Source organism: Dermacentor variabilis, chromosome 1 (assembly GCF_050947875.1).
Source record: "Dermacentor variabilis isolate Ectoservices chromosome 1, ASM5094787v1, whole genome shotgun sequence".
NCBI lineage: Eukaryota > Metazoa > Arthropoda > Arachnida > Ixodida > Ixodidae > Dermacentor > Dermacentor variabilis.
The window spans coordinates 216214873-216241265 of NC_134568.1; the positions used below are offsets into that span (position 1 = coordinate 216214873).

At 45.5% G+C, this 26393-nt stretch overlaps 1 protein-coding gene across 3 annotated transcripts in view; it reads left to right on the forward strand.

Annotated features, from left to right (window-relative positions):
- The window catches only part of kcc (solute carrier family 12 member kcc), a 449856-nt gene that overhangs the window by 360044 nt on the left and 63419 nt on the right, over positions 1 to 26393 (forward strand). For all 3 annotated transcript variants that reach the window (XM_075668661.1, XM_075668651.1, XM_075668642.1), the window contains 7 exons: positions 16080 to 16226; positions 17528 to 17582; positions 20757 to 20887; positions 21770 to 22005; positions 23252 to 23460; positions 24614 to 24769; positions 25216 to 25314. In XM_075668661.1, the coding sequence (XP_075524776.1) occupies positions 16080 to 16226; positions 17528 to 17582; positions 20757 to 20887; positions 21770 to 22005; positions 23252 to 23460; positions 24614 to 24769; positions 25216 to 25314 (1033 nt within the window). The remainder of the gene's footprint in view (positions 1 to 16079; positions 16227 to 17527; positions 17583 to 20756; positions 20888 to 21769; positions 22006 to 23251; positions 23461 to 24613; positions 24770 to 25215; positions 25315 to 26393) is intronic.

Below are 26393 nucleotides of genomic sequence, written 5' to 3' on the forward strand. Positions count from 1 at the left end.
TGCTGTTAAGACGAACTCGAAGGGACCGTGAGAATGTGTCTGTATTAACGGAATGATGATCCACAGAACTCAAAATGTGTTATTCCTGCTGCGCCAAATATCCACTACGCAAAATAATAAATGAAACAGCATTAAAGCCAAAAGGCAGACGTAAAAAAAATAGAAAGGAAGAGGCGTTTACTATCGTATTTGCATGATAATGTGCTGATCTGTGCACTCTAGCTCAAGTATGTTGAGATACCCGCTGCTGTAGGTTGTGGCATTGCGCTACTGAGCTCGAGGTCGCGGGAACGCGGCTGCGTTCCTATGTTGTCGAAATGCAAGAACGCTCATGCGCTTAGATTTGGCGTGCACATTAAAGAACCCCAGGTGGTCAGAACTAATTCCGAATCTCTCTCTCTCACTCCCCACTACGGCGCGTCTCATAATTAAATCGTGGTTTTGGCACGTAGGGAACAAGAATTTCTAATTCTTAAGTTGTTTAGTAATCGTTGCTTGCCCGAGCTGTGCAAGAAATTGTGCGCTCTCCCAAAAGGTGGAATTTCGCGCTACATGTTATTCACTGCCCTCATATATATATATATATATATATATATATATATATATATATATATATATATATATATATATATATACACACACACACACACACACAACTGAAATATTCAGGGCAATAAGCTGCGTCATATGTATAGGTCGTTCTTGTCTCGTGGGCTGTGTCAGTCGCCTGATATCAGCCCTGCAGGTTTCCCCGTCGTGGTCGCCGCGGGTGTAGCCGCGTATGTCCGCAGAAACACCGTTTCCTTTGTTGTTTGCTAGGAGACGCGCCTCCAAGTCTGTTCATCCGGACCTCTCGTTGAGCCCAATATCAGCCGTCAGTGGCGACGTCCGAAGATCGGCGTGCCGAATTTGCAGTTTGTGCTAAGCGGATTTCTTTCGCATTAGGTTTACGGCAAACCAACGAAATGTTCACGCATTGTTCCTTGTGAAAGCGAAAAATTGTCATCAATTGTGAATTTGAAGCTGCCAAAGAAACCCATACGGGTTTCCGTAAGAGAAAACTTCGCAGTTGAAAAAAAAATCGTCCTGTTCCGGGATTCGAACCCGGGACCAACGCCTCACCGAGCTAACCAGGAGGCTAACACATCGCACAGCGAGGGCGAATCGTTAGACAACTCGAAGCACTGGGACAATGAATATGTGAAAATTCGGCTTATCTGGTTTCGTCTTGACGGGAGTCCACTGTACGCTCGACGCACGGATGGCGTCACAGAAGTGGCGGGTACACTATATTGTAGCTAATAAGAACGAAAAATGGAGGTGCAGCTATGTCAAAGAGCAGTTCGTAATGGTACATGTGTCTTCTGTGACGGCAATAGAAGGGGAATCTGAGTTCATTATCTGCGTGTCACCGGCGAATATAAATAGATGAGAATTTAGAAACATTGTTGAGACAGAAAAGAAGGGCCATTTTGTTTGTTTGGATGGCCAACACGGTGCGCCAAGTACACGATGGTTGCGAGATCAATTCATATGAAAGGATTGATGGTGATAGCAAGCCGCTTAAAGAGAATATATACGAGAAATTATTTTTCGTATTTTTCTAATTTCACATTTGCAAGGCAAATGTGATTAATGTTACACTTGCCGTGAGAGGGTTAACTAGGATGAAACTCTCTGAACGGTTTTGAACGGATTCTGTAGGGTGTAGCGGATTTGAGGCGCGTAGCTTTGGATTGGGATTTAAGAATACCTGGAGACGAACGAGGGTCTCAAAGAAAGAACACTTGTGAGATGTACTATCAGTTTGAGGAAGAGGATAATTATTTTCAGTTGTTATCGCGCTGACAGAGTTTAGGAAATTTGGAAGGTCATTATATAATTTAGGAACCATAAAGAAGGAAGCTAGAAATGATTCTTTGAAATGTCCCAGGGTCTTTTATAACTTGCAGTTTTTATTGTGTTTTAATGGTCCCACGGTTCCGGTGATTAAACCGATTGAAATCCCGGAGCAAAATGGGAGTGTTTAATCAGAGTATATTTGGGTTAGCTATACCCTGTACATGGAAAAAACATGGAGCAAATGGACAAACAAAGACTGTCAGAAATGAGAGGAAGAAGTGAAGAATGTGCGCAAGTGGACTCGCGAGAAACATCGCATGCAGCAACCGGGTTGTGTAGTCCAGGTGTCTTCCAAAAGTGCAACAGCGTGTTTAAACATGTTTGCGTGAATCTCAGTCTGAACCATGTGTCCCAGAATCATCTGGACCGACGACGGACACTTGGTTGTCCACTGTGTCTAGTGCGGGCTCTCGCGCTCGTATTCGCATTCTGTACCGAGAGCAGGGCTGAACGAGATGCGTGATAGCTTCCCCGTATCCAGAGCCTTAGCCACCTCGAGCTTGTTCAAGTTCATGCTCGCCACAAGCTTATTTAGCTTGTGGCGAGCCAGGTGATAGACAGCAGCTGCAGATTGGGATCTCATTCGGCCGAGTCTCACCGTGCGAGTGCGAGCTCGCGCGCCAGGGGAGCTGACCTTAGAATAGACTTCTTGCTATCGCTTGCAAGTGATCCTTGCAATCACATGTGCACTCATGCCAGCGCGATACAAGTGCGATGCCGAGAGAGCAGTGCTGCAGCAAAACCTTTCGCGACAATTTTGCAAACGACACCGTCTTGAGCCCGGGACTCTCACTTCTCTGTACTACCGCAGTAACATGAGAGGTCACAGCATCTTGAGGAGTACAGTGGTGGAACTGATGCTACATTTGCTCCAAACAGCTACAAAGAGCAAATCTTGCAACATGCTGCTACAAAAACCTCAGTTTGGCAATAATTGTTGCATGTCCGCTCCAAAGACTCAGGTCTGGGGGGTCGTGATTATGAGAACGAAGCCAGAGCTTGTACATCGGCTACTTTGTAGCCTAAGTATGGTGGCGAATCAGTATTTCCGGTAATGAATCTGTATCCGCATGTTGATTTGCGGGTCCATTAAAGCTGGGCGCGTTGTTGACGGTTATATAAACACGGCAGTTTCACTAAGCCAAAACAACTTCTCAGAGCCGTAAAAGTTGCCGGCAAGCAACAGCAGCACTTGCTCGATGTGGAGGCATCAATAGTGACGCGAAGCTGGAATGAAGCTAGATGGACTTTGATATATATCTGCCTGGAAAAAATTAACCAAGAGATTTCCCCCCCCCCCCCAGAATGAAATCAAATCTGAAAAAAAAAAAATCATGAGCCATTTCACTCTGTGAAAGTTCGCTGGTCATCCATCCACCTGGACATGTCCGCCACTGTCACCATGGCGGAGTTTCTCGTATCGTTGGATACGTCTCTCCTGCCGCGAGAAGGGACTCAACTTCACCTTCACACGGGCACTTGCTACAAGAGGAGCAACAGTCACATGTGTCGCTTCCTGGCACCATTCATGTCCAGTGCAAAAACAATGGTATTTCTTCCCTTCCCTCCGACTGAAAACCCCAACGAAGTCGAGAGGCGGAAACAACTCTAGCAGAAGTGCCAAGAAATGCACGAAGCACTATCACACACCACCTACGAGAATATCCAGCAGTTCCTCGATTTATTCAGTGCGCACTCTGAGCAACACTACATTGAAATCCTCCGAGCAGGTTTTACCAGGCCCTGCCCTTCTCATGGAATGAACCGTGCAGCAGAAATGGGTCAACGTGTACAATCCCTGTATTGTATCTGTTCTGAACTCAAACATGGACATTCAAGTAATCCTCGAACTGACCTCTAACTAATCCTCGCCTGCATATCGTACGTCGTGGAATACGTCAGTAAAGCGGACCGAGGAATGTCCGATCTGCATTGGTCCGTCGTCCAGATACCTGAGGTGAAGCCCGTCATGAACTATAGGCAAGTCTTCAACGTGTTCGGAATGAACATGCCCAAGTCCATCGAGATGGCTTCGCACATTCTCGTATCACCTCTGTTATTAAATGAGTAAGCATTTCTGAGCCTACCCTGTCCGTCACGTAAGACAATGAATGGCTCATGCCCTCTTAAACAATGGATCTTACCCCCGTAAGCCAGCAATATATATATATATATATATATATATATATATATATATATATATGTGTGTGTGTGTGTGTGTGTGTGTGTGTGTGTGTGTGTGTGTGTGTGTGTGTGTGTGTGTGTGTGTGTGTGTGTTTGTGCAGTCGTTTTTTTTACACAGTATCAGTTGGAAGAATTCTTCTAGCGTGTCTATGCTCCGAGATATCCGGCTCCAAATCTTAATTGTCGTTCGAATGATTACGCATGCAAGAGAGTTAGGATCGGTGCAAAACTCCTGCCTGATCTGACGCGGCTCTTGCTTGTGGCGTTTAGTCTGACAGCGGGGCGGAGGCATTGGCAAAGGTGATAACTGTCCCCCTTCCCCTCTCGGCTGGCGAAATAAAAAAATCGAAGAACCCGGAACCGCTGTCGTGACACGTGACCACGCAGCCTGTAACGATGGCGGCAGCTGCCATGCCGATATAATAGAGAGTGTTAGTTTAGGGGACGCAAACGGCTTGCGTCCGCTAAACTAAAACTCCCTAGTGGCGCGAGCGGAGAAGCCGGAGGGCAGTGCGCGTGCGTAAAGGTGACTAGACGAGCGGGCATGGCCTTTGCCTGGGCTACGCAAATAAAGTGACTGCTGATTTCCAAATACTGTAAGCTTTATTGAAATCAAGAGGAACAGCTGCCTGACACACCGCACTATCATATCTTGATTTCGCCAGCCGACAGGGGAATGGGAACAGTTAACATCTTTGCCTATGCCTCCGCCCTGTTGTCAGACTAAACGCCGCACGCAACAGCCGCGTCAGATCAGGAAGGAGCTTTGCGCCAATCCTCAATCTCTTGCATGCGTAATCATGCGAACGACGATTAAAATTTGGAGTCGGATATAGGAGGTTATCTCCTTGCTTCGCGAGACGCGTCGCAAGGAGCTGAGAAGTTTCGTCTTCGGGAGACTGCTTAAAAATGCTGGAAAGCATAGGACATAGAGGACAGTGTTAATTTTATCGTCACGGAGAAAACCGTATGCAGAAAGCGGGAATGCTCCGTTAAGGTGGCTGCCGTGGCTTGCTTTGTATACAGTCTAGCGCGATTTGAAGGTTATCTCGCGAGCGTCGACCGGCCTAGCGTCCCAGGCGCCTAGGGGCCCGTTTTGGAACAGTGAAAATCAAGATTTCGCATTTTCTCTCCCTCGTTGGCTGTTCCATGCTACAACAATCACCCCCGCGGCGACTTTTTTGGAGTTATTAAACATTTCTGTCTCGGAGGTAATGTCGTTACACACGCCAGATGCAGCTTCGGAGCGTTCAATTCCTGATAATACCGAAGAATACGTTGCGCGCAATACCGTCACTGCCTGTTCCCTGAAGAAATAAAAAATCAAAAAGCGCCTTCCTGGGATAAAAGTGACCGCAGCTTAAGGAACAGCAAAAAGAGTGAGCGAAACTGGCCTGATACCGCCCTCTCCTTGAAAGAGGTTTCAGGGCCGTGGCGTGGTCCTTGTTCTTGGTCGACGCTCGCACGATAACCTTCAAATCGCGCTAGACTGTACTGGCGCTACACGTTGTCGCTCTTGGAATAGATGAGCGACCCTTTCTTTGCCTCATTAGCATGACAACGAGCCCTCGGCACGAGCGCCAGATAGCATCGATATTCACCGGCTGGCTAGGCCCTGCTATTGATGAAAAGGGTCCTTTTAGGTAGACGTTGCGCGCGGAAAGCCGTGTATACTCGGAATTGCCTGCTTTTAGAACTGCATTGGGTTATACACTTTTCTTCGCACTACATATCCTTAAAGATAGACTATGCATGAGTTCTCATTTCTGCCTATAGCCAGCGGTGCCCCAGACTTGCCATCGTCTACGAGACAAAGCTTGACCAAGCTCGAGACGTAATTGCTATCGAAGCAAACTTCGTTCAAAACTGAACAATTCTGGCCACAAGCCAACCGCATCATGTCCCATAGGGTTGTAGCAGACCGAAGAAGACATTCCCCGCAGGGTCGCGGTTCGCACAATTGCAATGGAAAAGCACTCAATGTTTCACAGCCTCGTTTTCTTTCGTTTACTTTATATATATATATATATATATATATATATATATATATATATATATATATATATATATATATATCCATGCTTCTGTCCTGCGACTTATTTTCACGACAGTGGCAGGTAGCCCTTCCTTCTCCCAACTTGTTCATGAGCCCATTATATTGTCAATCTAGACTGGTGGAAATGTGTTTTCCTAATTCAGTGCCTACTGTTCCGCAATGGTCACTCTACGATAGCGTGCTTGCGGAAGCCTGCTAAAAAGCACTGTCTCGTGAAACTCGCTTAGCCCGATAGGGTGAATGAGCCCGTCAACGTTTCTTGGAGTAGGACAATGTGCGGCTTGTTAGGGCGAGATCTAATGAACTGATGAAAGACGGTTTCCTTACGCTGGGATCCACAACACTTCCATTGCCAAATTACGATGTTACTAGGTCGACCCTCCATGATTCATAAGTTCAATGGATATTCCCCTGCGGCGAACCTCTAACTGCCGAACCCAACGACCCAATACCGACCGCGGATTCGAGCGCTCCGACTCTCACGCTCAGAGCGGAGAACGCTTCGCCCAGGAACCTGTGCGTATTCCTCAATTCGGTCTGAAACTCTCTCATGTCGATCTTAAATTCCTTAAACTAAGATTTGAGCTCTTTCAGTTCCTCATCTCGTAAGGGCTTTGACAGGGCTCTCTTCTTAGCGGGCGCCCGGCTACAGGCGTCTCCAAGGGGATCTCAATGGGCGTTATTAGAGTTGTCGGACGATCCCACAGCTGGCATACAGTTGTAGGAGTTGTCGGACGATCTCGCCGCTGCCACCATTTGTAAGGGGTTGAAGTTCGTAGAGAGGAACTTGGGAGGAACTAGGTGAACAAGGTTTATTTACAGTATTTACATTTTAAACAAGAGGTACATTTACACAGTCTAGCGTGACTCCCAAATGGAGCCCGCAAAACGAACGTACAGCATGCGAGCACACAGATCACGAGTACATTGACGAGCACACTAGGAGCACGAGCTCGAGACGAGCACAGAGCGCGACGACGAGCACACTGTATCAGCGACAAACAGCTGCTTATAAACACTCCGTTCGACGTCATTGTTCGACGTCATCGTAGACGACCCGCCCTTTTGGAGGAGGATCGAGGAGGGCTCACACACACGCGTACGCACTTTCACTGCCCCCCTCCGAGGGCAGACGACCTTCGCAGCACTCGGAGCTGACCTTCGCAACGCGGCCGTCGTGGTGTCCATTGTCTTGCGTCCCCGTAGCCAGGTGGTCACGCCCGACCCCAGCCGCGTGGCCGCCGGTTGTCTCTTGTCCGGCGCCTCTAAATTCCAGAGCAGTCGTAGTCCGCAGTTCTCTGAAGTAAGTTCATGGTTGGTTAGCGCTGTCCTCGCTGGTTCTCTGTAGGGCGCCCCCACCGCGGGTCGATCGAAACACGTGCAGCGGGATGAAATAGCTTTGCAGAGCAGTACCCCTGCAGGCCGATCCTAACAGCGTGTCTACCGTCCTCGATGGGGGAACTGACTGCGAATGCGGCGACGTGGCCGCTAATTTTAGTTCGTCTACTTCTGCTTTAATACGCTCAAAGGCGCTCCTTAGCAAAGCGTTTTCGCGCTCGAGTTGTGCGATCTCCTAGCCGCGCCATGCTCTGGCAGAGGTGATACTTCTCTCATTACCGTGGGTAACGTTCCCTTGACACAGTCCTTGACACAGTTGGCCCAGCGATTCTCCCCAGCGGACAGTGCTTGCAGTCGAACGGCAGGTAGTCCCGTGGATCGCGAACACTCCCTGGAGCGAGAGCGCCCGCTCCTGGACGAAGAGCTTGGCGCTTTTGACGTTGATCTGCTGCGTCTTCGCACCTGGTTGGCACCGGTCGGCGCAGCTAGTTTGGCGCGCTGTTGTTCGCGTCTTCTTCTGCGAACCACATGCGGTACTTTAAATCGCTGCTTGCGCAGCTTGTCCGCTGTAAGATGAGGCCCTCTACACAGGGCGCACTCGGGGGTGCACGTGTGATCCTCGGACAGTGATGGCTTCCCGCAACTTCTGCAAATCACGTCCTCGGGCGCCGGGCAGACGTCGGCCTGGTGGCCTAACCTTCCGCATGCGTAGCATCTATACGTTTGTTGGCGAGCGTACACCGTAACATACTTGACCCACACATGACGTAGTTGGGCACCTTCAGGCCGTCGAAGAGAATGACGACCGTTGTAGAGATCTTTGTGCGCTTGACCTCCAGTGCTCTGAGGTTTCTTGGTTGAACAATCGCGCTGCTGAACTGCTCTTGATTAAAGTCCAGGTCGACGCCTCTGACGACCCCCTTACACGTGTTGTCCGGTGCGGCCAAGTAAGAGCGGACCTCATGGTGGTGGTGGTGATAAACTTTATTGAAAGGGGAAAGGTAAAGAAGGACGTGGCTGAGGGTTAGGGCTCAAGTAAGGCCCTGGGCCTGCTTGGCCTTTTCCGCCCAGTCCACCAGTTCAAGTTGTCGGTCGACGTCCCCGGAACTGAGCCAGGCTGTCCAGTCAGTCTCGCTGCTGACGGGGGGATGAGAGAACGGGAGCGAGGTGCATTCCCACATTATGTGTGTGAGTGTTCCTGTTTCTGAACAGAGCCTACATTTGTCGCTTTCCCTGCCCCCTGTGATTTTGTTAATGTATTTTGGGTGTGGGTATGTATTTGTCTGAAGTCGCCGAAACGCGACCGCTTGCGTTTTGTCGAGTTGCTTGGCCGGTGGTGGGAGCGCGCGACGCCTCAAGCGATACCGATGGGCTATTTCATAATAAGTCTCGCAGGGTTCCTCGTGTCTCTCCTCATTCACGCCGTCCGCATCCGCGGACGAGGCTCGGCGCGCGAGTTCTCGAGCCAAACTGTGAGCCGACGCGTTGCCGGGCACAGCCGCGTGAGCGGGGGTCCACACGAGGGTTGTCAAGCCGCTTAGGGGGCGTCGTGTGAGGACATGGTACGCCTGTTTGCAAATTCTACCACGGACGAAATTGCCGATGGCCTGCTTGCTGTCGCTGATGACGGTATTCGCTTCCGCATGCATGGTCATGGCAATCGCGGTTTCCTCCGCTTCCACCACTCGGCCAGCCGTGATTGTTGTATGTTCTATCAGTCCTCCGTTGTGATCAGCTACCACCGCAGTCATGAGGTCGCCGCGAGGGTGTCTGGCTGCGTCTGTGTAGACCACTCCATCTTGCGAGCCGTAGCGTCGCCAAATGGCTTCACTACGGGCCTGCCGACGGCCCTGATGGAACTCGGGGTCCATGTTGCGGGGTAGAGGTGGGGCATAAATATGCCCCCTGACCTTTCGCGGAATCGTAATGTACTCTGTAACCTCGGGGATAGCCTCGAGACTGAGCTTCCGGAGGACGGTGCGGCCAGCCGGGGTTAGCGAGGGACGACGGACTTGGGCTGTGTGGTGAGCGTCTAAGAGCTCCTCGATCGTGTTATGCATGCCTAAGGCCTCTAGCCTTGCGGTGGCCGCGTGGTCTGGAAGGCCCAAGGCTGCCTTTGTGCTTCGTCGGATCATGGTGTTTAATTTGGCCAAGTCCGTGGGTGCGAGTTTGACATATGGTCCTCATAACTGGCCATCCCGACTATGATTGCTTCGATTCTAGAATATGCTCGGGCATTCTTTTCAGCCGACGTACTCACAACGAGAATGTTCTGCACAGGGTTAGGACACAATGTCGTCGGCTATCTCGGCCGGGCTGACTTGTACTGCCACCGCCAGGGCTTGGGCAACTTTGATTTGGCTAACATTCTTGACGCTTTGAAATGGCCTTGGTCCATCCGGACTGAAGGGCACTCTTCGGGGGTAATATGTCTTCCCCTTCGACTTCAACTTGGACCATTGACATCTTATAAGAGAAGCACGGCCGCACGGGGGGAGAGTCCCCTCCTCAGCACTTTCGCCGTGGGAGTAGGCCGGGCTGGTCAGGCCTAGCGGCCGTTCGGCGTGGTCTGGCAGAAAAACTCCAAAAATTCTGCAACAGGACCACTTACCGAAATAAGTCCGATATCGGCGTGATCCTCAGAACAAACTGCGTCGAATGACGAAGTTCAGCCACAGGAACCACATATTTCCAAGCGAAAGCATTTAAAGTATCGGGAGCCGATGTGTGCACATTCGTACTAGTCGGCTCCTTCTTCCGTTTTTCAAATACGCAAAACGAAAGGAAAAAAAAAAGGCTTTGGTTTCACTAATAAGCACCAGATGAAAAAATGCTGCACCATCGGTGACCGAAGGCTCCGCCTTGAGGGCGAAGGTGCGCATAAGCACTCCGGCACATTTGTTCCCTGAAAACAATGGGACAAGTACCCTCGGGCGTACACGGCTCGCTGCTCCAAGGAAAGGAGAGGAAACGTGTTAATACGAGGGTTCACGCTTGTCTTGACGCGTCTCGGCTCATGGAATGGCCTAGCACCTAGCTGGTTCTTGGGCCGATCGGTTCGGGCGGCCAGCAACGGCGGTAACGAAACGGCGCAGAACACACTTTCCAGGGAGTTTCTTTGTCCCACCGTCGTGGTCGGCGGCCCGGTGTCATCCATCAACCACGCTGTCTTCCTTCAAACGTGTCACATCATAGTGCCGCCACTGGCTTGACTGATGGAATGTACTGTTAACTTCACAAAGCTTAAGCGATTCATAGGAAATCGAAGAAAGGTACGAAGGTCGTTGCCCCCGCTGGCCGATCGTAACAGTGCACGTTAAAGATACCTAGGTGGTCGAAAGTAATCCGCAGACCCCTCCTTACGGCGTGCCTCATAATGAGATCGTGGTTTCGGCACGTAAAACTCCATTAAAAAAAGAAAATAAATATAAAATAAACCACAGCGTTCGCGGAGTCGCATAGTGCGACGAATTAACGCTCGAGTTGCGCAGGTGGCCCTCATACCCTGGCGCTGCTTACAACGACTAACTTGTGCACGTGCCCATGGTCGCGCGCTAAAAAAGACAGACGCGCCTATGCACATAACGCGAGAAGCAACGTGATAAAGGGATCGGAATTCGTCTTCACACCGCAACGCATATTTTTTCTCTCTTTCCCGCTAGTACAGCCGAAATTCGCGTGGGCGAGCAGGAAACTGCGTGCGCGATCGTCGAATTCAGCAGACGTGGCTTGGTGTCTGCGTTCGTTGCGGAGGCGGCATCGTGCGTTTCTCTCAGTCGCCGGCCCGCGCAACGTGCTGTCTCCGAACGCCGGCCGCGGGAGCTGATAAGAGCGCGGGTGCCGAGACGAGATTCTCGCATTGTCGTTCGGCTCTCGGGAGCGAGTTGCCCCAGAAAGAAAATGTGCAACCGCGTGGGAACAGAGCGCGGCGCGCGCGCTGCACGAATCCCCGAAATGCTGCTTTCCACGCGAGCGATGCCGACCTGTGGGCCCCGTACGGCACAACGCAGCACACCGCTACAGGGGCTCTTGCTGACGGGTGGCGCGGCTCAGCGCGCTGCGGCTGCTGCGCGGGGCGTGATGCCTCTCGGAGCTCGATGCTTCAAATGCGCTCACCGCATGGGAAAGGCAGAGGATGAGGCGCAGTGCATTAGGCACCGTAATCCATAAAGTGTCGGGCGCCCCTCTACAGGACTGCAGATCTCGGCTTTGAAATGTCGAACGAGCAAAAACTCGCCGCAGAAAGACGTTCGTTGAGAATACATGCAGGAAGCGCTTGCAAAGTGGTGTATCGTTTTATCTAGTACACTACAATCGTTTCGCCTTAGTGAAGCAGTGTTGGTAACATAGTCGGAAAGTCTAAATTTAGCGACTTTTTAGTCACCTTAATGAGAACTTCTTTTTTTTTTTTTTTTAATCTTAGCGACTTCTTCTGTGACCTTTTATAGCGAAGCTATATATAGCTACCCTCCGGCGGTGGTCGATGTCCGTCCGTCTACGCGTCGCGTCGACACGAAAAAATTTTCGTCTCCAGTTTCTCGCGAATGCTCTGTAGCTCTAAATCTAATGTAGGTATCTTGGGGAAAAATCATGCTGAAATTGGCCGCTAAGACCACTCTGCCATTATGCCGAGCTTCATTTACTTGTCATAATTAGTTCACAGTGAAGTTGCAAACGTTACAGAATCCCCGTCTGCTGTCAATACATGGCCTTCTGCGGAGGGAGTATGGTTACAGAAAACGGCTGCAACTCTCGTTTTATCGAAACTATCCCGAATTGAACCTATTGAAATTGGCCGCTAAGGCGACTCTATCACTACGCTGAGTTTCATTTCCTTGTCTTAATTACTTCACAGTGAAGTTGTAAACGTTCCAGAATTCCCGTCTGCTGTCAACACATGGCCTTCTACGGAGGGAGTATGGTTAAAGAAAACGGCTGTAACTCTTGTTTTATCGAAGCTATCCCGAAACAAATTATATGGCAATTAGCCTCTAAGACGGCTCTAACATTACGCTGAGTTGTAGATATTGTGGAATTCCCGTCTGCCATGCGGCGGTACTTGCACACGTTACCCGCCGTGGTTGCTCAGGGGCTATGGTGTTGGGCTGCTGAGCACGAGGTCGCGGGATCGAATCCCGGCCACGGCGGCCGCATTTCGATGGGGGCGAAATGCGAAAACACCCGTGTGCTTAGATTTAGGTGCACGTTAAAGAACCCCAGGTGGTCAAAATTTCCGGAGTCCTCCACTACGGCCTGCCTCATAATCAGAAAGTGGTTTTGGCACGTAAAACCCCAAATATTAATTAATTACTGGCACACGTTACTACATCAAAAAGAATAAGAATAAATTGCTCCACAGTCAAAAAATGTAATAATAATAATAATAATAATAATAATAATAATAATAATAATAATAATAAATACATAGATGCATTGACTGAGGTAAAAAAATCCAGCCTTGCTGATCGGCCTTCTTCACAGAGTGGAAGGGCTGATGATTTTTTTTATGGACGTAAAGAACTAGTAAATTACCCTGGTAAAATTCCTCAGGGGTCTTTGGTTCAATTAAATGCCTCCTCCACATTTTATCCCAAGGGATAAATAAATGATATGCGCCTTCATTTGTAGCTATACGTCTAAAGACATACTCACCCAAATGGGTGCATCAAAGCTCCTTTGTTTAGGCCTGTGTGACCGTCTGTGACTGACTCAGTGATTACCGCTTGCGTGCGTAACAGTGCAAACTGTGAACTCCTTTCTTCCTTCTCCTCTTTCAATACCCTTTCCCTGTGCAGGGTAGCCTACCGGGCTCAGCCTGGTTAACCTCCCTGCCTTTCCCTTATGACTTCTCTCTCTCCTCTCTCTTTATTTAGGCAAAGCACAATCTTGAGATTTGATACCGTTATTATTTTTTTTTAATCGGGTGTTTTCTTTTTTCATGACTTGCTCGGAATTTTGTCGTTTCTGTTTTGACTGTTCCTAGACGTATGAATTGTTATGTTTAATAGGTGAAGTAATAACAATTAATACGTCGAGGAACAGCTTAAACATCGAAACGTCAAAATTCTGAGCAAGTCATCATCACTGAGCAGTTTTATCACTAAAAATGTAGCGTTTTGGGCCGCGACCTGGCGACTTTGTCTAAAAAACAAAGTTACCAGCATTTATGTGAAATGATTAACGGCGTCAGCGAAATTGTGCTGAAAGAGGGTGCTTTTGATGAGGGTATATTTTATGTAGCACAGATGGCGCTCTCTCGGAAAGGTAGGCCGCCGGAGGGGCTGAAGCGCAAAACGCAGATCGACGAGCATCAATGAAAGTAGCCACCCCCTCTATTTAGCAACATCGCCTCTCTACGCGGCTTGAAGAAATTCTGTGTTTCAGAAGAAAAGAAATAAACAGTTGCGCGAAAAAAAAAAAAAAAACGAGCACAACACGAGTGCACAGGACTGGCGCCATGATGCAAGCGCCAATCATTGTGTACACAGCTCGTCCTCGTTTTTTTTTTTTTTTTCGCGCTAGTTCTTTTTCTTAGATAAGAACCAACTCGCCCAAGAAAATGTTTTGCTAAGCAAAGTTGTGCATAATAAGCTGGATTGATGGGGAGAAGATACGGGGGCACCCATGCATGCGCAACTGCCATGCCCGTCGTAAAGAAAGCCAACGAGCGTGTTTAAATCCGTGTTCCGCGCCTGCCCCTCTCTTATCATTTAGGGCCGTGGCGGATTTCAAACTTTACAAACAAAGGAGCTGATGTACGGTGCACGGTGTGGCCGATTGCGTTTTTTTTTTTTTTTCGATATGCATGCGGACTTTGTTCTTTCGAAACGGAATGGATAGCGCTGCTAAAGACACACAATAAATCACGCAGTTAAGTCACTTTTCTTTTTTTCATACTTCGCGGGCTTTCTTTCGAACCACCTTAAAAATAAAACGTAATGAAGACAACTTCATTGGGTGTTTCTGAGCACGTTCTACAACTTTTCAAATATGACTTGTGTCCTAAAACGATCGTGACGGTTACCGGTGTCCGTGAGGGACCGCCTTATAGAACACCCTTTTCCAGGGGTTTCTTTGCTCCCATTGGTCCGTGAAGGCGACAGTGAACCAGATAACGATACTCGGTCCGCCAAACGTGTCTCGCCTTGCGGGCCCCGGTAATCTGGTCAGACTAGGCCAAACTGAAGTTCTTCTGCCACATTTCACGAAGCGATTCGTCGCAGTGGGCTAGGAGAGGCTAGAACCGCATGCCCAGATACCTACACCAGACATAACGCCCTGTCACGGTCCAGTCTTGCTGCAGCCGACGTTATTCACCCATCGCACGCTTGAGAGCAGCACAATAGCAGTGCTCAATCGCCCCGTCACGTGGTACTTTTTCATATTTCGCGGGCTTTCTTTCGAACGTGGAAAAAAGGACCACGTGAGATATATTGTGTTGAAAACAATTTATTGAGTGGTTTCTCAAAGTGCTCTACAGCTTTGCGTATCATACTTGTGGTCTGCAGCCAATACTTAAAAAGTTGATTAATTGAACATAACTAATCCGCTAGTTAAGGGGAAAATAAAAAAAAAATACCGCGAGTAACTCTAGGCCAGTGCCAACATTATGTATTCGAGTCAACTCGCGTCAGGAGTGCCTTTTATTTTTAAACCTTTGACTCAAGTTATGCGGGTCTACCTGTATAATGTAGCAACGTGTAATGTTATGAGAAGAGTACTTCAATTCTAGTCTGAAAAACGACGAGGAAGGTTTATGACTAACGCTCTTCTGTGCGCGTTGGCTCAGCCATGAAGAAGCTAATTAAGTATACCTGCTCTTCTTTCCGTGACAATGTGTGTGTGTGTGTGTGTGTGTGTATACATATATATATATATATATATATATATATATATATATATATATATATATATATATATATATATATATATATATATATATATATATATATATATATATACGTTTTCTTGTTATATGTAGAAATGGATATTGCTCGAGCGCGACGGTTGGGAAAGTTGGTGTAGAATGACGTGGAATGACCCTGATACATTCAGCGTTGCCCGAGTTACCCGAATGAACGGCGTAACCTCGAGGACGAGTATATTGGCTCGCACCTTATCTGTGTTTCATGCCATACTGAGTATTGGGATCAGGCCATACTGTTGCAGTCGGACATAGGTAGCTTTGCACGTGGGCTTATGCGTGCCAGGTGGCCTGGAGCTTTCCGCCCATTATTTTATTGTATGGCGTTTTAAAGCGAACCCTCCCGGACTTTCCTGACCGTGGCTGCTGGGCACTGTTGCTGTCTTGCCGAATAGCTCATACTTAAGAATAATTGAATTACACGACCGATGCTCTAAACATTAGGCCACAATCGCACGTATACATCTATCGTGCCTGCTAGCTCCTCGGTACGGTCGCCCCGTGTGTGACATTGCGTAGTATGGAATGGGTTTCGTTTGACGCCAGAGACGTAGGAATGAAATGGGCAAATTTCTAGCGTTTCATTAACCGCTTCGTGAAAGGTTGGCTTCGCATTCATTGCAAAATGTGCGTTGGATCTGCATATTTTCTTCTTTTTTTTTTTTTTTGTTACAGAAAGCCAATCTTGGGACGTTGGCGGGTGTTTACTTCCCCTGTATCCAGAACATCTTCGGTGTCATCTTCTTCATCCGTCTCGTCTGGATAGTCGGCACAGCCGGCGTCCCTGTCGCCTTCCTCACCGTCTTTATGTGCTGTTGTGTGGTAAGTAGGTTGCCGCCTCTGATCGAAACTTTCTATGCACTTAGCGACTTGCACTCCCTATTTGTCTTCGTTTTCCCTTACGTAGCGGTAAGTCGGCTCCGTAGCATTGTTTATCTTTCTACGGCGAAGTCCGCTTGCCGTATAAGACGCATCCACGTTCGATGAGCAGAAAATCATGACGTCTCTATACATAGCGGAATTTGTAAAAAAGGAATGTAACAGTTGGACACGTTCTTTTCGATCATGAATTATGCATTGCAGGTTAAACCGTACGCGTCTCACAGCAAGCTGGCAAAAATTCACCGCATGCGGTGAATAGAAAATTTTTATTTGAATTTTTGAAGTACAGCAGTCTGGGCAACGCTGACGCGTGACGAAATAAAGCTCGTTCTGTGTGGTCGATGTGCGCGGTTTTGTTTTCGCATTTGCGTCTCCGTGGTCAACACGAGATGTGCTCGCATCGGGGTGCCCTATCGCGTGCGTCCGCGATGCACTGCAAGCAATGCAAAAGCCTTTGGGAACGCTTTTGCAGTCTTTCTTTTAAAAAATAAAGAAAAAAGGTTAGATAGTGTAACTGTACACGGTGCTACCAAAAAATACGTGTTGTTGAAAATGCCTTATCATATGCGGCAAACATAGTGATCGCGGTACCTCATAATCGCGCATCATTGCCGTCCTTGTCGGACCACTGGTCTATCATTGCTGAAAAAAAAAAAAAAGAGAAGAAAGAGGATGTGGCTCTGGACGTAATATTGCTCCGAATTCTTATCGAAGAAGCCAGCTTGCGCTCGGAGAACAGCGGTGAAGCAAGGGATTTCTATTTCTTCTTTTTTCTCCGAATACGGAGAATAATGGTAAAATATTTACATATTTTCAACAGGGCGACATTGCAAAAGATATTCATAGTTTGCTAGTGGAGTGGCTTCCTGGAGATAGTTTGTCACCTGGCCCTGCACTCCAGCATTGTTAGGCGAGAGCTGCGAAATAAATAAGCTGCGAAAAAAAGCTGTCCTAATTAGCTTTCTTTCCTGGTCACTTGCAGCTTCCTTTGTTGCTGTTTGCTGCAACTAAATTCAAATTCAAAATGGGCCGAATTCAAAATGCAAAAGAAATGACATGGGAGAACTTGTTTGCATATTGGTAACTTTGTGCGCAACATAATTGTCTCTGTAAATTGAATTAAGTAAAGTTGATTTAACAAGAATCTGCTTTGTCATGCTTATATGTGCTCTGCCAGACTCTTATTCCTCCACTTTAACACCACATTTCCTGTATCCTTTTGCAATTCTTTTTTTTTTCAGACATTTACAACTTGCATTTCTTTGAGCGCTATTGCAACCAATGGAATTGTGCCAGGTAAGCCTTCTGTTTTGCAGATTACTTTTTTTTTGTTACAGAACGTAGCAGATTAAAGGCCAACTGCAGCAAAACTTAGCATTGCACAAATAGTTGTAGTGATAGCACAGCTACAGAAAAGGCTTGAGGAGAAATTTTGCAAACCAAATTCAAACTAATGCATCAGAAGCAACTTACAAGGATTCACGCTTTCCATACTAAAACTGGAAGAAGCGCTGCCATTACAGCTTGCGGGAAGTGATGCAGTACCTACACAAACTGACGTGCCTACTCTCTGCTTCACCCACACACAATGTACCTTGCAAAATAATAAGATACCAGTGGGGGGAAGGGCACACCATGTGATTCTGTCATTGGTGTCATATCCGCCTTATCCTGTACCTGTACAGCAGACTCTTAGAGAGGCTGGTTAATTTTTATGGGGCAATCTCAGTGCTCTTAATTAATAATTTTTGTGGTTGCTAGCCTTACAGCTTTGTAACAATTTCTTTGGTGACATCTACTATCCATTTTTTACTAATAAAGCTCAAGTGAGATTTCGTTGCAGTTGGCCTTTAAAAGTTAAAATAGTCTTGAAACGCGTCTTGAACATAAGCTTACCTATGGTGCACATGTGGTCATCAACATTTGTGTCATACGTACTATCTCCTGAACCAAACAGAGAAGTTGAAGTCTCGCTCACAGTGAAAGAAGGTAAGGCATACAGACACGGACACAAGAGAACCAGACAGCACAAATGCCATTATTCGCTCACAGCTTTACTTGCACTTAACGACACATTTAGAAATACCTGCCATCATTTCTGGGTTTTAGAATGATAGAGTCGTAATGCAGGAGTGACAAAACTGAAAAGCCACATACGACTTTTCGCGCATCAGTGCGCAGCTTGAGGGAGAATACTTGGTCAGGCAGCAATTTGCACTCATGTCATATACAGATGCATTTTTCAAAAACTTGGATATAAGTCATTCTGTAAGGCTATACATATTTCAAGTAACAATAATATCAATAAAAATGCTGCTGGTTAAGTTTTACGTTCCACAATGTCCATAACTACCTCCCTTTCGAAGATTTACACCAAACACACCAATGTCAGATGAAGCTGTTCAGAAAGGTTTCACTCCTATGGCCCTTTGAATAGGTCTCTCTGGTTTCCCACATAATTGTGGCTGCTGTTGGCTGGAGTACTCAAGTGTAATGAATGGCAGGAGTGCAGCAATTCGAGTGGTAGAAAATGTGAATCAAGCGCCTACAGCAAGTCACACAGGTAGAGTAAACTGTCTGTACATGGAGGAGAGTTTGCAGTGTAGAGTGACATCGCAGAAAACTGCCCTGAGACATTAGCGTTGCACAACTTTTAAGCATAAACAACATGGTACGGTTTGACATTCAATCCAGCACAATACTATTCATGCCAACAGCCACATCCAACACCTTTGCAACAGGTTCCAACAAGTTCCAACAGCTGGAGCATCCACCTTTCAGACATGTCACACCATGTGTCTCCTGCTTAAGTGGGCTAGGAATGATGATAGCAGGTTTTGAGAAACACTGCCCATACGAAATGTTTAAAAAAAAAAAAGAATGTTGCAGCAACCTATTCTTGGCTATGTTTCTCTTTCATGCTCATAACATTCTGCAACTTCATGTGAGGCATCTGAGACCTCTTTATGTTAGCATTGCCTAACAGGAGCTCTCTTGTCTGGATGGGGGGGCTTTGTTTATTAGTGCACCTACATTAAGTTTCCAGCTTATGGGATCTTGCACCTCCATCTACTCCCCTTTCAGCCAGCTTTACAGTATTTGTGTAAGGTCGTGTTACTTGGAATTAGTATTTTACATAATAGGGAAAATTGGCACCCACTTGGACTGCAGCACAAAGCTACAAAGCTACAAAGCTACATTGTATATGCTGATTGCACAGATGGGTCACTCAAATTTATTTTTTCTGATTTTTATATCTCTAGTAATTGTTTTTCACTTTAGGTTGTGCCCACAGCAATACATTCTTGCTGTGGATGCATATAATACATTTCTTTGCGCACCACTAGTTTTGTGTAGTCAAAGAGAAAAGTAGCTGCTGGTTAGCTAAATTGGTAGCACAGCTGTGCTTAATCACTATGGCCATGTGTTCAGCCTTTGGACCTGGGTGAACTTTTCTTCTATTGAATGTGTGCCCTTTCCTTTATGGCCAGGCTGGTTAGTTAAGGGGGTTCAATGATGTACTTTATAAAGAAGTTGCTCCTCTTTTTGCATAAATGTTGCAATGTGTGGACCCTATGTTGTGTGGACTACTAGGCAAGTCATTTAAATTTTCTGTCTTTCTTATTCTTTTTCTTATTCTTTTTTCCTGAATAACGTCAGGAGCGGGCATGTTGGTTGATTATCTTGAAATTTTAACAGTGCTAAACAGGATGAGAACAGAAGAAAAGGATGCACACAGCACTTTGTTTCTCTCTCTCTTTATACATTGAATGCCTTCAAGGGAAGCTTTTACAGAGGTTTCATGAGGTTGAACTGGCTTTGATAACACAAGGCTTCTTTTTTTCACTATTAGAAATGTTCTCATTAAATCCATGAAGCTATCACCATTTGGTGTCAGCAAGGACATTACAGCATTATGTACATGCAACACTGGAAACAATTTTAAACTAATAAGCTTTGTCTTAAGCAGCAACGTTTTCTTTTTTCCTATTACCGGCACTTGCACTTTGGCATACTTAACAAGGCATATTGTGGTGACCATTATTATTTTAACTTCAGTAGCAATTAGAATGTCTTTCGTACATTTTAAGGTCATACAATATCCATGTTTACACACTGGTGGTGGAGAACGTTGAAAATACCTCATTTAGATCTTATGTCTTCCTGGATAATAGATTTTTCCAACACTTCTTTTTTTTTGTACTGATAAGCTTCCGGTGTCAACGAGCACTGCATACATGCTCGCAAACATTATTTTGTGTTCTTTTGAGCTGTCTGTGGCAGCAGAGTATAATAAGGCCTTCCAGAAAATAGGGCTGTTTGCATATTCGTAGTGCATACAATGCTTGGAGAGAGAGAGAGAAAATGTCTTTATTACTTTTCTTAGCCAATTTCTCTGGTAACCTTGGAACCTGCTTCCTGGGTGCATTCTGTATTGGAAATAACCTTGTATTGAATGGTTTATTGCAGCGGGTGGTTCCTACTTTATGATCTCGCGATCCCTGGGTCCGGAGTTTGGAGGTGCAGTGGGAATTCTCTTCTACCTAGCCACCACCGTGGCAGCAGCCATGTACATTACTGGCGCTGTTGAAATATTTCTGGTAAATATTTTTTACCATTGTATTACCTCCATATCTAGGTATGGTTGTAAGGAAGGGTTCTACGAGGTGTGACTGTAGAAGTAAAATTGTAGTTTGGCAAGCTGTCATCCCTGTGCAGTAAACACTTTTCTTGAGTCCTTTCTAGGCTCGTTGAGTTTAAGCCTTCTTGTACAGAACGTTTGGCTCTTAGTGTTTGCTATGCATGAAAAGTACTGCCATAAACATGATTAGTGAAGTGCTCTGGATGTGCTCATATATGTATAACATCACTACAGTTTTCAGTTCGAAAGCTCCTTATTTAGAGCATCGTTCTGTTTATTGCGCTATACACAAAGGACAAAATAATGAACTTGACACTAGTGCACAATCAGTTGTGCACCTGCGTGTCAGTTTCTTTCTTTCTTTTTTTTTCTTTTGCCCTTCGTGTAACAGCGTAGCGCAGTAAACAAAACAATGTCATACCAACTAGCGCCAGTCGAAGCCTTATTTCCAGCAATTTGAGTGTGCCTTCAATATGTCTGCAACTTTCAGTTAATGTGTGCCACATTATGCACTACTTAGTGAGTAGGCAGGCAAACAACTAAATACTACGTATAACCATCCATTATGCACTGCAGGTTTTTTTCTCTTTCTTTCTTTCTTCCTCTTTTTTTTTTAAGTATACTGCATGGTAACTCTTTGATAAGTGCTTGAGATGCTGCATGTGATACAAAATGACAATAGGGCAGTGGAAAAAAGGTGACTGTGCCTTATGCCAATTTTACTTATTTCACTCTCATTTTTTTAGCAAAGGCCCATTTTAATCTTTAGACTGTTGAATAATAAAGGACAAGCAAACACTATATCATGTTGTCTATGCTTTATTTTATTTTTTCCACGCAGAATTATCTGGTGCCTGAGATGTCTTTGTACGGAGACTTCCGGGAAGATCCAGAGGTCATGTACCACAACTTCCGTACCTATGGCACCATCCTGCTGGTGCTGATGACCTTTGTGGTCTTCATTGGTGTTGCCTTCGTCTCCAAGCTTGCACCGATTGCCCTCTTCTGTGTTCTCATCTCCATCACTTCTGTATATGTGGGAGCCTTCGTCAGCTATGCTGGAAAGCCAGGTGTTGAGTAAGTCTCGGAGAAAGACCTGGCAAACTTGTGCGACCTTGCAGAATGACCCAAATTCCAGAAAACTGTTTGAGACAAAGAGGCCCAACATGCTCCTGTTATAGCCTGGTAGTCTCTTACTGGCAAAGAGACATTTCTAGCTCCTGTGCAGCTTTCTTGCTGCCCTCCTGCAGCCTCCTCTGCACACCGAATGGAGCCACAGCTGTTGAGCTGACACCAGTGGCATTCAGCACGCAACCACCCATAATGAATTGGTACTTGTGAATGGTTAAATCCAAGCGTAGAAGTTCTCCCATATATAGGTGCAAGGTTTCAAGCAGAAATGCTGAGCCATTTGCTTGCAAAAATAAGTTTTCTAAACTTGACTGCTCAAAGGAGCATATTAAAGGCTCCTACGTCAATTTGGAAATTTTTTATAGTAACCCAATGCACGTAAAACTTCTATATTCAATGTGTTCCTCCTGATGCACACTTTGTTGCTATGACGTTTCATATTGATACATACAGTAGTTTGTATATGGCAAATGTTTTAGTCATACGACAAGCATCAAGAACCCCAAATATTAGGAAACTTGATAATTCTTTATGGTTCAACTTTGAAATGTCTCTCGTTTGGCTCTCTCAAGGCACACTTTATTCCTACCAAGCTCCATCTATATATGTGTGATAGGTCTGAAACGACACTTTGTTGGATACCCCAAAGAGCTCCAAAGCAGAATTAACAGATCTAATAATTTCCAATAATGCACCTAACAGCCTCACAAGCTTATACTTTTTCTTGCACATTACCCTTGACATTCTAAACATTCCTCCAAATTTTGTTGTGCTAGCTGCAATGATTCTCTCAGCATATTTTTGTTGACATTAGGAGCAGGCATTTTGGAGTACACATTCTTCACCAAATCTAGTCACAATAATAGGTTTGCTGTAAAGTTACATCAAGAGGGTTTACCATGATTTAATTCAATGTTGATAATAGCATTTCCTCAATGCATCAATATGCATGCACTTGTTATCAATAAACTGCCTTACTTTTTAAGCATTTTGTGTGATACTATCACTGCAGAATTTTGCATCTGTTAGGGCCTGATTTTTCACTAGCCTTTCATTGCATGATCTTTAAATGTTGCATCACTTTGTTTTTATGCAAAAAAAAAAAGAAAAAGAACACTTTTTACTCTCGTTTGCAACTCTGTCTAGGTCTTCAGCACTGTCTAAGATTATCTATGCACATTTATGATTGCAGGATTTGTGTTCTGGGTGATCGCATCCTGAGTGGCGGAGATTACAACTGCACCAAGGACCGTAACGTTTCCAACTCTCTTTGGCATATTTTCTGCAAAGAGAATGAAAACAAATCGCTGGAAGATGACCACACTTGCTACCCGTATTTCGAGGAACATGAGGCGCACACACGAAGTGCGCTGCCTGGTCTGGCCAGTGATGCCTTCTTTGGTTAGTTTGTTTCTCCTGATTTTTCACCAACTGTGGTAAGGTTCCCAGCTGTCTAGCATAAGTTCTTTTTGCTTCTTGTGGATATGAATACCTCCCTTTTATTGCACACAGGCAATGAAACACTGAGAGCATTGTTTCTTTGCTTGTTTCCTTTCGTTGCCTGTTTCGCGTTTTGATAGTGTCTGGAATGGTGGAGACCAATGTATGCCATTGCTTTTTCTTTTCATGGTCAGTAACTATGGTGCAGGTGAACAAAAAGGTGTACATCTGTATGTGTAGCCAGTAGTACTGTGCATCTGAATATTATTTTATGTCATTATGGTAAATATTCTTGAATTATTCATTTGTTGAATTATGGATTATCAGCTAGATAAAAGCAGCCGTTTCTGGAATCTTTAACAAGTTTATCGTTGGGCCTTGATCATTGAACGAATGCTGTTGCTAAAAGAGCAACTTCATGATGTGTTGGCATGTTGAAATGTAGCAATCTTGCATTAATGATACTTGACACTTTGGTCACTGAGGCTCATTCATACCATCCAATCCACATGCATCAATTTCAGACCACACACAGAATGTTCTTGCACAGTGACAGGCCACAGTTCTATTCAATATAGAATTTATGGGAAAGATCTAGGAACTTGGTTTTTAGATGCCTACATTTTCACCATGGACTACAATAAGCAGTATGTTGACACTTACTGTGCTTATAGGACCAAATTGGCTAATTATAAAATTGCTTCAAAGCCTTCATACCATCACCTGTTCTGATTCATGGCTCATGGCACACTTTACAAATAAAGATGATGTTTTTTATGTTATTTACAGCAGCATCAGCATAGCTGATTCGGAATGGCACCGAAAGCTCATTGAATGTTGGGGTGCCATTGTCAACAAGAAAGAATATAAATTAATTGATTGCATGTTCTCTACTGACGTACTGAAACCTGGAGTGAAGAAACAAGCTGCATAAATTTGTGCATAAACCCATACCTAGTTTTGTGATGAAACAGCTTGCATATGGTCACACATCCAGTGTCACTTTCCAAATCTGCATGAACTGGTCAGCTTTTCAACATTCACATATGAAAATTTTCTTTGCTGTGGTGCATTGGCTGTGGTGAATTTTTGCTAATTTCTCTGTGTCTTGCAGAGAACATTCCTGTCATGTTTAAGGAGAAAGGAGAAGTGATCTCAGCATCAGATGAATCTTACTTCCCGTCCAAGAGCGAGTCATACATCCAGATTTTGTGTGACATTACCACTTCCTTTACTTTCCTTGTGGCCATCTTCTTCCCTTCAGTTACTGGTGAGTGACTTCATATTCATGTGAACTGAAGGTTTGCAGACTCTATTTTGGAGCCAAGTGTCGTCCAACTTGATGCAGTTCTAGCGCTATCATGCATTCAGACACAAAAGAGTTCTGCAGCCTAATCTGGAACAAATGCAATAGACATTGAATAAACTGGCTTGTTGCAACTCATTTATGATACTCGTTACTTTTTCTTAATGATTTTGCTGTAACTGATGTCTCATTTTAGTCAATTGCATTTGGATGTCATCTTAGCAATACATTTATCATGGCAGAAAGTTAAATGACTGATCACTTTTGCTTGAAATGGAATTAAGTGGATATTTTTTAAGTGACATTTAAGTGCATGAAGGTTGCTTTGTTTAGTTTAAGCTGCAATGCTATTAACACATTGTATGTGAGTTCTCTAACTTTTTTTGTTTGTTTTTTCTCTTTCTTTAAAGGCATTATGGCTGGATCAAATCGTTCTGGGGACTTGGCTGATGCTCAGAAGTCAATCCCTGTTGGAACCTTGGCTGCACAACTGACTACTTCTATCGTCTGTATCCTTTCACTCAGGTGTTTTCATGGCTGGAAAGCTTTATGTTGCTTACATTCCAAAAAAAAAAAAAAGTCGCTCTTTCGCCCGCAAGGCGAAGCATCGATTGCGATAGCAAATTGGTGCACAGCTATATGCAGTAAAGATAGTTTTATCGGCCATATACACATTAAAACATTCGCTTACTAAGTGATTTAACAAGCATATGGTGTCAGTGCGCACGAGCAAAAATGAACGCATCACGCTCGATAAGCGTGGACACTCGCTTTCAAAACGCTGGTGTGAGCAATGCGGCAGCAGGAGCGAGTGAAGTGACCTTCGTGCGGTCTACCGTTTCAATGCAAGAGCGGTGTGCACACAGCACGCACAAAGGTATGAGCCGTCCTCCGATCATTTTCAAGATACGGCACGTGTGGCCGTACAAATGACACACTTGTTGTTTTACTGTGTACGGCGGCAGTGTTATCACCCGTGGACTTTGTACGGAACATCACAGCGACTGCAAAAATATGCTTGTAGTGTCCGTATAATTGCTGTCACAATAAAAGGCTAACATGTTCCTTAACACTAAGAAGTGCTATTGAAAGCACACAAAACATCTAGTGTAAAAATGCATGGGTGATCATGCAGTTTTACACTGCATAGTTTCTCTGCCAGATGATGAGATGATTTACCTCTGCAAAGAAAAGCGAATGGAACAGTGCAAACATTGCTTCCATACTGTCTTTATACCATAATAATGCGCTCTAACAAGTGCTTTCACATCATTGTGGTAAACTGATCTAAATGCATTTACCACACTGATGTAAATGCATGGATGCGCTGAGTAGAATATGAATAATATGAATGCATATTCTACTCTGTGCATGTACTGCAGGTTATCTTTCATGCCATGGTTGAAAACTAATGTCTAGATAGCCCATGTAGCCTGGCTGCATGCTGCGATCATTGCGGGATGCCCTGACCCCGTTGTCTCTGAAGGCTGCTGAATGGTGTCAAAACAGACCAGCTGGCGTGAAACTTGGACATGCCAACAGTGACGCGATAATTACAGAGTCCATTGCCGTAAACCATGACTGAAGT